The sequence below is a fragment of the Gavialis gangeticus genome, unplaced genomic scaffold (assembly GCF_001723915.1).
Source record: "Gavialis gangeticus isolate Ggan-Ray unplaced genomic scaffold, GavGan_comp1, whole genome shotgun sequence".
Taxonomy (NCBI): Eukaryota; Metazoa; Chordata; order Crocodylia; family Gavialidae; genus Gavialis; species Gavialis gangeticus.
This window is the reverse complement of record NW_017729000.1, coordinates 5,563,071-5,574,041: the sequence shown is the minus strand read 5'-3', so window position 1 is coordinate 5,574,041 and position 10,971 is coordinate 5,563,071. Positions and strand designations below refer to the sequence as shown.

At 54.7% G+C, this 10,971-nt stretch overlaps 1 protein-coding gene across 1 annotated transcript; it reads left to right on the top strand.

Annotated features, from left to right (window-relative positions):
* The first annotated feature begins 1,196 nt into the window (after positions 1-1,196).
* SMIM3 (small integral membrane protein 3) lies at positions 1,197-9,588 on the top strand. Its single transcript, XM_019506125.1, has 2 exons — positions 1,197-1,535; positions 7,195-9,588. Exons 1-2 carry the CDS (start codon positions 1,327-1,329, stop codon positions 7,391-7,393), a joined length of 408 nt encoding a protein of 135 aa, XP_019361670.1. The 5' UTR covers positions 1,197-1,326; the 3' UTR covers positions 7,394-9,588.
* The last annotated feature ends 1,383 nt before the right edge of the window (positions 9,589-10,971 follow it).

Here is a 10,971-nt window from a genome sequence, read left to right as displayed (position 1 = left end):
AGGCAGATTTTTTCCCCATTTTGCATATGGCAGGGTCCTAATTTTATTCGTGCCCCAGAACGCTTTTCCCAAGTTGCAAAATTTTCCCTTGCTTCACTACATCCTGTTGGCCCTGCTTATTTCTCCATGGACTGCCTGGACGAACAACTCTCCCTCCTTGCAGCCTGCAAGCTCTCACTGTCGTAGGCTGCTGTCCTGCCCCGATGCCTCGTGGCTTAGCTGGAGGTGGGGATGGCTGCAAAAAATACATGCCGGCTCCTCCGGTTTGCTGAGGTTGGAGGAAGTTGCTGTTTTCTTTCCCGGGCCTTTGTGTCAGCCAGTGCATTTAAATATTCGGAGAAGACTTGCCCAGCATCTATGGAATATTCCACTGGGAGGAAAACAGGCCCCTCAGTACAGTCTGTCCAGATCTCCAGCCTCCTCGGAGAGGCCTTCCATCAAATCTTAGCAAAACAAAGAGGCCCCGGAGCAATGCGAGTTGTGGGGGCTGATCGAGCGCTGCCAGCCCTGGGGCCGTTCAGGCTGGCCTTGCAGGATGTCAGACCTCCTACCAGCCCGGCGGTAGGAGGTCAGAAAAAAAAAAGGGATCAATATGAACATGATTTAAGGTTCAGGAAGCAGCAAAGAAGAAAGACCCCGATGTCATCCTTTAATTCCTCCAACGTCACGGTTCTGGGAAGCAGAGGGGGCTCGAGTCCTGATTTCTGACCGCAAGGCTCAGCTGGCAGCCTGCCTGCATGGCAGAAGTGTCCCATACCAGAAGCCACATCCACACAGCACCACGGCTGGGCTCATTGGTATGGGGACGGGCTAAGGGGCACCGTCACTGAGCTGTGCGAACCGTCCCACTGGAGGTGCTCATAGATGTGGCCACGCTGCTCCTGGCATGGGAGGTGGTTCCCAGGCATCATCTCCCCTGGGAAAGGCCACGGGATGGGTCCAGCCCTCCCTTGGGTGGGTGCACTGCTCTCAAGGGCTCCTTTTATTTTACATTGGCAAAGGAAAGGAAAGGACTCCCAGTGTGGGGCATCCGTGGCTTTTCCACCCTGGGTTGCTTCGTCTCACTTGCTCCACTTGCCCCCCTAGCCCTGACAGTCCTGGGCTTTGCCCCAGCCCTGAACACAGCAGCCCCCCCCTCTTCCCACTCGCCACGGCCAATGCGTGGTGCGGGACCCGACTGGGGCAAACTTGGGAGCGAACCAGGCAGCTGCAATGCAACACGCCTGCATGTTCCTTCTCCCTGGGGGGCCGGGTCCCGGAAAGAGAGGCTGCTGACGGCAGCTTGCTTGCCAAAGAAAACGCAAACATGCGCAGACACAGAGCTCCATGGGTCGCAGGCAGAAGGGTGGAGTTAGAAGGGCTGGTCCAACCTCCCTCTCCTCCGTACAGGACTGCGAGCCAGTGTGCTGCGACTTCAGCACCGCTCAGAAAGTTGTCTGCCCTCAGCCTGGACAGCCGCTCTCCACCGCTCATTCCTTGCTAGGAAGTCCCTGGGTCTTGCATCAGCTTCGGATCAGCCCTCGGGACTGTGGCAGGTAACTCCGAAGCGCTGGCTTCACAGGCAGAGCAGTGGCATGCTCTTCTGACAGGCTCTCTTGGGGCAAAGGTGGGTTTGGATGCGAGTTTCCGTTCCCCCCTCCCTGGCGCAGGGGGACCTGCCTTGAATGCTGCTTTGTTTCACTGCGTTTCAGCCCGACCAAGTCCTTGGGGGGAAAAAAAGTTCTGCCTTGAGGGGGTAAAAAAAGTCTCAGGCTTGAAAGAGAAAGCGCGGGCGTGCAAATGCCTAGATACGTGCCATGGCTCATGGTTTCAGCTGCTCACAGAGAGGGGTGCCTGTGACTCTGTGTTTCCTTCTTTCCATGTCTTCCCCATTTCTCAGCTTCTTTTGATTTTGCTTCACTTCTTGTCCCTTTTCTGGCTCTTTTCCCTTTTTCTGATCTGAAAAGCAGCGGGGGCTTGTTGTGGCCCTTCCACGCTGCCCGGCTACCTGTTCCCAGGTCAGACCCCCGGGCATCAGGGACAGGGAATAATGTATTCCCAAGCCATCTCTGAAAGACCCTTGAAGCTGAACGTTGAAAAGTGAAGGAACGGGTGGCTCTGGATTTGCGGGTCCTGTGCGCTCGCTGCCCTAACAGCACTGATTTCACTGGGGAGAGTCTTCATTCCTGCCAGCCGAAGCGGGACCAGGATCAGGTCTTTGGTCTCTTGGGGGTAGGTGTGTTTCCCACAGCTTCCTAGAGCGTGCAGCTCTGTGTTTCCCTAGTGGGGTTGGTGTGGGGTGGCTACCGTTTGGGGCTGGTATTTGGGGCTCTCCTTGCTATCCCTGGTGTGCAATGGAGCGGGGCAGACAAATGACTGGCAATTAGCACCTGGCGGCTACATGTCTGTCCACTCTTTGAGCAACCAGCAGTGAAACTGGGTATGCACAGGTCACTTGGAGACTCCCCTCCTCTATGCCCCCCCAGCATCATCCTTTGCGCTCTTTGTAGAGCAGAACCCAGACTGTGGCACGACGGTGCGTGCATCCGCAGTTAGATGTGACGGAAAAGGGAGATTCAGCGGCAACGTTTGGAGTTGAAAAGATGGAAAAGAAAGGGAGAGAAGTTTTCTTGCTACTGTGCAACCAGCCATGTCTAGGGCAGTTACAGAGACAAGCCTTATCGGGAACATCGGGTCCCGCTGAGAGCAGAAATGACGGGAGAATAGACTGCTTTGTGGTGGCTTAGGGGTGGGGCAGGGAGCATGACTGCAGAGGTGTGAGGCAGCCAGGCCTTGTCAGAGTTGTGTCACCAAACCACAGACCACAGGCTTCTCAGGAAAGGCAAGCATGGAAAAAGCAGCCTCTCTGGGCAGAAAAATCTTGGCACATGCCTGAGGTGTGTCCCATGCATGCACTCGTGCACCAGCTCCAGGGTTCAGCCAGCAGCCCTGGGTGTTATCAGGGGCAAGGGAAACTTTGCTCAAGGACTCAGAGGTGGGTGCACCTTGAACCCCTTCCCCCTTTGACTGAGAGATAGGAGACCTTGCTCCTTCTCCTCCCTGAGCCGGAGTGGGGTTGTGGAGCCTGGCGACTGTACCTGAGCTCCTAACTGAACACAGGCACCTTAGCAGGGAGACAAGGCACTTCAGCCCCTGCCTTGCAGTTACCAGCCCAGGGCCAAATCCTGTGAGGCCTTTTGCATGAGCTGAGCCCAGCACCAGGCGAGCTCAGCACCTGGTGGATTGGTGCCTATGCTCTGACCCACCACAGCGGATAGGCAAAGGGCTGATTTCTAGCCAGCAGGATGCAAAAAGCTCTGGGTGAGATCTGCGAGGGAGGAGGGCTGACAGCGGAGCTGAAGCCAGAGGAAAGCTAAGCACATTGCAGCGCATGAGATGCCACCGTGGACTGGAAATGGAGACGAGACATGGCCAAGCTGCGTTTTAGGACCAGAGGCATTGCGTACTGGAGCAGGCTGTGTGAAGGTGCCCCAGGGAGCAGCAGGGGCTGGCCGGTTTCTCAGGTGCACCAAACCTGTATTTCAGCCCCTTCCAGCTTCACCTGGGTGATCGCTGACCTGTGGGGCAGGACAGGCCAAGGTAGGGTGCCCTGCAGGCTTTTCTCCGGGGATGGAGGATTCCCTGGTGCGCCCGTGCCTGCCAATGCAGAAGTGGGATCCGGTCACTGGGTGGGAGGAAAAAGAGGAAGATGCTGAGGCTTGAGCATTTAAAGCTGTAACCGTTGCAACCCGTGGCATCCATGCCAGCTGTTGCTACATGCTGGCAGCTTCCTCCTTGCTGACACATCAAATGATGGGAGCCCAGGAAAGCAAGGGGCTGGTCAGAGCCAGGATCTTCTTCGTGCCCCGTTCTGGCCGTGAGCCTGGATTCCCTTTGTTGGGAACAAGGCGGGGACCTGACATCAAGGCCCCTGAGCATCCCAGGGACAGGCCCTCCCCCCAGCAGCGCCCTGAGGGATAACGTGTCAAAACCAGAGCTGCGTCGGTGCCGGCATCAAGCCTGTTAATTAGCGCTCTGCCTGGCGTGAGCCGAGATTGCAACGCTTACCTCCAGAGCCCTGGAGGCTCAACCTCTTGGCCCCGTGAGCCCTGAATGTGGGAGCTGCTCGCTGTGCTAAGCCAGCTGGACCCACCATGGAGAGATCCTTCTCGTGTCTCGCCCAGACGTGGGTTCTGCCCGCAGGACTGCTTCTGCCAGCATGCGTTGTAGGGCCCCCATCACCCCTTGGCTCCGGGCATGAGAGGCTGCAAAGGCCGCTCACACTTTCCGTGTCAGCCTGCTGGGGAATTCCTGCCCTGAAACATGCCTGGGCCTGCCAGTGATACTGGGAGCCTCTCCTGGTCCTGCAATGACGTGGTAGCATGTCACTCATACCTGGTTGTGGCTGGTTCTCCCTCCCAGGCATGGCTTTCAGCCACAGGTGTGGGTGTGCCTGGAGGGGATCCAGCCCCATTCACCCATCTGCGGGGTGCTGAGAAAGGCAGGGCCCTTCCTTGTTCTGCAGAAAGACGAAGTCCTGCTTCGCTCCGTACTCCCTGTCCCAGCAGGTCTCTGGCATGGTTTGTTCTGGGTGCACAAAGCCTATGGTCATTGCAGCTGTGGGGACTTTGCCATGGAGTGGCTGCTGCAAGGTCACTGTCCATCTGTCCTTTCTTACCCCGTGGTATATAGAAGCTAACCTGGGCAACTTCTCCCGTGGGTAAGAGGGAGCAGATGGGCAGTGATGGGGCATCAGTGACTGCAGCGAGCCCCGTGCCATTTTAACATGCTGTGCAATCCCCAAGCTGCTCCTGGCTCTCCTTTGAATGCCCCCCTTGCCCAGCCTCCTCTCAGGCCCCGTCTGCCCTGCAGTCTGAGGTGTGATTGCAGCGCCTGTGGGCATATTTGAGCAAGCTCCCTCTAGCTAGCTCAGGCAGCCGCACAGCTGTGGCAGGATGGAGCAGACCTCAGCATAGGCTATACACCTGCCTTGCTGGAGTTCCTGGCCCTGCCTCTTCAGGGCATGGTTCCTTGAGCCAGCTGGATGCCAGCCAACCAGGATCTACCTCCAGGCATTGCAGCCACACTTCTTCTTGCCCAGAGCGAGGCTGCAGTGGTGAGAAGCCCAGGTTCAGTTCCCTGCTCTGCTACAGACTTCCCAGGGGATCTTGGGCAACTCACTTGGACAGATACTTGGCTGGGGACATAAGATCCCGGCACCCGTTCCTGCCCAGGGCAGGGTGTCAGACCTGGTGATTTAGGTCCCTAAGTACTATGATACTTGCCTCAGCTGCCCATACGTCAGATGGGCACAATAGCACTACTCTGCCTCTCATGGGCAGATTTGCTCACTTGATCTAGCAACTCTGGGGAGCTTCGAGCTCCTTTGAGGGGTCCCTGACACCCACTCTCTGCATTAAGGATCCTGCGTCAGTTTAGTCTGGGTAATAGATGCTAAACCCATTTGGAGAACCTCAGCCGCTCTCCTTAGCCACCTCTAGCAGCGTTGTGAGGTTTGCCTGATGTATTTCTGCTTCCAGCATTTGCCAGGGCTGTTGCAACGTGCAGGCATTAGCATCCAGTGAGACGTGTAGGAGTGGTGTTGCATCTTATCTTCACAGATAACATCCAGGTTTACTAATTTGCTGCAAACAGGGTAAGAGCAGGGCCTGGAGCCCAGCTCTGACAAGCCGAGAGCTCAACAGCTCTGACAACTCGCACCCTAGAGTTGAGGGGAAAAGATGAACAGAGCAGTGTGGGCGTGCATGAAAGGCCAGAGGGATCAGAGCATGGAGTCCTGTCTGATGGTGTCATTCAAAGTGTTGCTGTTTATTAAACTATTAAGTCCGTGACTCAGGAAACCAGGGAGGAGAGATGCCTCCAGGCACCTGAATCCACTGGAAGATGCCACAGCATGAATCCCGCATCCCGGTGTTGCCAGAACCCACTGGAGGAGCAAGGAAACAGCCCAGAGAAAAGGCGTTGGCTGGTCCCATCCCTAACGCCAGACATCCCAGGGAAATCCTCAGTGAACACAGGCGCCAGTGCTGGCAGCCTGAGCCAGGAGCTTTGAGTCTGGGATTTCCCAAATTGCTTATAGGGCCCAAAAGTCACTGAAATCCAGTGGGATCCGGGCGTCTCACTCTTGTAGGGTCCTTAACTCACTTCTTTCCTGGAAATCAAACCTGGATTTCTTTGCTTGCTTTAGACTTCTCCTCCTGGGCACTTGCCCATTGCTGCGCGGCCGGCTGGAATGACTGGGCTCTGACCTCGTCAGATCGCATAATAAATTAAGAGCATTTTTATGAGCTTTTCCAAGCACTTCACAGATGCTGAGTCTCTGCACAGCAGCTTGGCAAGGGCTGCTTTGCAGATTGTAAATGTGGGTGTATATGTATGTCAAGTCACTGGCTTATTCAGCATGAGTCAGCGGCAGTGATGGGGGCAGCACTTCTGGATCCCAGCTCCTTTCCGCGTGTGCCAGCCTCAGCTTTTTCTGCTCTGGAAATTCTGAGTGTGCGAGCTGAAGGTTTTGCCACCTCTTCCTTGCACAGAATTGCAGACCCTTGCAAAATGTAGGTGTTCACCAGTGAAGCACACCCCAAGGAGCGTACCAAGGAGCCCTTGTAGGATTGTGTGTTTCCAAAAGTTTAAATTTAAGATAAAAAAACTACAAGACTGTGTAGACTAGCAGCAGCAAGCAGCTCTCGACAAGGGGGCTGGACTTTAAAGATCACCCCCAAAGCTCATTTATCCTGTTAGTAACTGCTCTTTCATCTTACTAGAGGTGATCGTGACAGCAGAGCACACAGTAGAGAAGAGGCTGAGGTGTTAAAACGATGTGCAAAACCACCACAAGGCAGTTGTTATTTTGCGGTAGGTTTGGAAAGGCTGAGAGGGCCATGAAGACACAGCTTGTGAATCCCCAAAAGTGGGGAAATATAGCTAACGACTCCATCGCCAGTGATGGGGGAAGGTAAGGGAACGACAGGGAGGAATGATGTGAAGGTGGTAAGCTGGAATAAGGAAGATGGAGAGGGGAAAGGATGAGGGGAAGGGCTGAGAGAGGTGGGATAAGGTGATTTGGGGTTGGGACGCTGCAGAGTGGCCCTGGCATACAGGGAGCTGCAGCTCTGCATGGAGCCCTCGGATGATTTTGGAGCCACGCTGCTTTGTGCCCTGCATTGTCACTAACTTTCCCTCTCTCTGTTGCAGCAAGGAGAGGGGGAGGATGGAAGAACTGAATGGCTCCGACACCGCCGTGGGCATCCCCAAACACATCCTGGACATCTGGGCCATCGTCCTGATCATCCTGGCCACCATCATCATCATGATGTCCCTGGTCCTGTGCCCGGCCACAGCTGTCATCATCTACAGGGTGCGGACTCACCCAATACGCAACGGGGCAGTGTGAGAACAGAGCCCCGGGCAGGGGCAGCCTCCCTCGGGCCATGCTGGATAGGTCCATGGAGGAAGGGAGATGGTTCACCAGGCTGACTCCAACATGAGGGAGCGCTAGGGAGCGATGGGGACCGGAGGAACAGCCAAGCTGTGCCAGGGACACACGGGGCTGTGCTCATGGGACCAGAACTACGTTAGTCACCACGATGCAGCCTAGAGAGTGTGTCCGTCACGTGTAACGCCCAGGCACGGAGCTGTTTCTGGAGCCTGCAAGGGGGAGGCATCCATAGAGCATCTCCCTTCGCATGGCGCAGAGCATTCGTGTTCGGGCTTCGTCTCACGCACTCCTCTCGCAACGGCTGCTTGGCATTCGCCCAGCAAGCTCATCAGAGCCGACAGAGCTGTGAAGCCCTGAGCCCAAAGGGAAATGCTTGACTTCCAGGAACAGAGCTGTACAAATGGGTTCCAGATGGGCTCACTTTGAATACGAGACTGGCTCCAAGAATCTGCTCTGTGCCACTCTCCTTTTCTGTGAGGCCTGGCTCCTCGTGGCTGGGTGATCCCATCAGCATGCCTCAAATTTCTCCAAACCAAATTAGGCCAAGCCTGGAAAGAAACCAAGAGGGGAAATGGGGTTTGGCCAAAGGGATTTATTCAGGGGAGTTGTGCTTGTTGGGTCCACTGTAAGGAAGGTCTCAAGCTTTTTCTTCCAGTTCTGCAAAGCTCTGAGGCTGTTGTATTAGCACCATTAGCCCAGGACACATGTGTTGCCCAGCTGTGCTGCAGAAACATAGCTGGCGTCAGGCTTGTTTTAGGACAGAAATATCTTGTCCTTGTAAAGGAAATGTGCTGGAGTGTTTGGCTTCAGCTGATGGATCTTGATAGCCCTTTGGCGGAAGGCTCTTGTGACAAAGCCTCGTCTCCTGGCAGCTCCTATTGCCTCCCTTATGGGCCTTGTTACGCTGCCCTAATGTATTTTTTAAAGGCAAGGGAGAGGTTGGCATCTCTGTGGAAGGACGGGTCAGTGCATGGGGGAGCTGCACAGAGCATGGATCTGTTTGCTAACCTAAAGCGCCTCCCCGCAGTCCAAGAGGGACCTTGCCTCTATAGGACTGGGAATCCTGCTCTGTACACTCAGTCCATTCATCCCCTGACCCCTCTGCAGAGATGGCCACTAAGTTGTGATGGCATTTTGATGGACCCTGGGGAGCTGGGAACAGGACTGCCCACACATGGGCTCCCCCCCATCACAGGAGGATGAAAACTTCGAGTCTCCATCAGCCCATCCTGGTTTCAGATCTGGTATCTGTTGGTCAAAGACCCTGTATACCATGAACAGGTATAAGCCAGACAGGCCCCAAGTAGTTGCTTCTGCTGCCAGCTGCCGCAGGACAGTGAGGACATAGTTAAGGGGATACAGCAAGTGGAGAAAGAGGAGGCTGGGATGAGGGATACCCAGGAGGTGGGGGTCTCTTGAAACTCAGTGGTGGGTCTGGACTTAAAGACACTGGATACAGGCTGCTGATGCAAAGCTAGGACTTGTCTACTTCTTTCCTCCTCTCTAATGGGTCCTGAGACCTGTGAAAGCCTTTCTGAACCAGGCAGGCAGGAATGAGAGGGCTGAAGGGTGCGTGGATTAGCACTGCAATGTGCTCCCCTTTCTCCTGTGGCGGGGCCTGGCTACATCCCCTTTCCAACACAGATGCAATGGGTTTGGTGCTGTCAGCCTAGTGATCAGGGGGTATTTCTACACAGCAGAAAACCTGGGATTCGGGTGCTACCATCTGCATCTGCTGCTGTGGAAAGGCCGAGAGCACTGGGCTGAGTCTGGGTGCTATGTGGGAGCAGGGCAGGAAGGGCTGGGGTAGGGCAGGGCTCAGCTGAGCTCTGCTGTGGTCCTTGGGGTTGGGTGCTGGACCTAGGAAAGCAGCATTTGGGAAGCTTGCACACACATCATCCAAGCTGTGCTTTGGAGTTGCTGGCATTAGCCTTGCACTGATACCCAGACCTTGATATAAATGCCCCAAGGCTGCACCTTGGGAAGGACAGGAAAGACACAACTCATGAAAGGGGGAAAAGCAGCTTGTAGGCAATGCATGTAGGGAATATGCAGTGTGAATACATGTATAGCGTAGACGGCAACAGACTCTGTGAGTAAGCTGCGTTTTTGGACCAAGCTGCACTCAATAAACTCAAATTTATCCTACACGTACGCGGTCGCTCAGTTCTGTCTGCACCGTGGGTATTGTTGGGGGCCTTGTAACTGGAGTATTTCAGATCCCATTTCTCCCTCCTAAGCTGATTTCTACAGAGCAAGGAGCAATGGGCTGAAGTTGCAGCGAGGGAAGTTGAAGTTGGATATTAAGAAAAAACTTTCTCACTAGGAGGGTAGCAAAGCACTGGAACAAGTTACCCAGAGTTGTGAAATCTCTATTCTTGGAGGTTTTTAAGACCTAGGTAGACAAAGCCGTGGGTGGGATGATATAGTTGAGACTGGTCCTGCTTGAAGCAGGGGGCTGGACTAGACGTGACCTCCCGAGGTCCCTTCCCACCCTCCTTTTCCATGAGTCTATGACTTCACCACTACTTTTATCTGCACACCTTGGCTATCCTGAACTGCTGTCCTGTGTGTGGTTCTGTCTCAGGTCAGGATCTCATCTCATTCCCAGCCCATGACACCAGCCAGGTGCATGGATAGATGTGCTGTAGAAAGGTAACAGCAGCAGCAGGTAATAGCAACAAACAAGGGAGACCAAAACCGCTGCAAAAGCAGAGGAAGCAGCTGTGTGAAGACCACCTGCTTCTGTTGTACAGGGGAGGGTTTTATTCTCTCACGCTTGGGACACGGGTAGAACATGCTTGTGGCTTCTGTCAGTGCTCTGCGGCTCACTGCAGCGTCGTGTTTACATCATGAGTATTAAACATGAGCTGCCGTGGAAGCACAGGAACACAGGATCTGATGAGTCAGGCTGCGATGTGGGGAAATGTTACGGAGATATAATAGGAGGTTGTTATCTCTGACTGCATCCTGTTCCTTGTGCTGCAAAGGACCCGGGGAGACTCAGTGACATAATTGGTGATCTGTGAACAGTGTTTTCTAGCTGGCTGGAAGGGAGGTTGAGGCGGGGGTGTTTCCAGTAGTGCAACACGCTCTGGCTACGTGAATGCCATGCAAGGTGAAGGGAGGGGAGGAGTTGGGCTCTCCTGGCACCCTGATGCTAGCACCTCTGCTCCATGCTGCTGAAATACTGGCGCTCTCCCCTCCTGGCCACCACAGGCCTCACCCCACCGCAGTGAAGACAAATGGGGATTCGATTAGCATGGCAGCAGGCCATATTGAGGTTGGGACCTCAGCTCTCGGGGTGCTCGATCTCTGTGCCCCTGGAGAGATGCAGCGTTCTCGAGGAGAAGGGATCCAGCCTCCTGCATTGCAAAGCTATTTGGGTAGTGCTGGGTTTGGCTGAGTTATTTTAGCGACGTCCTCAATCCCAGATCATCTGTGGTCATTCCAAAGGGATTATTTTGTGATAACAGTTCTCTGGGGTGGCCTGGGCAAGGAGAAGGGGGAGACAGAGGCAGGCGAGCTGCAAG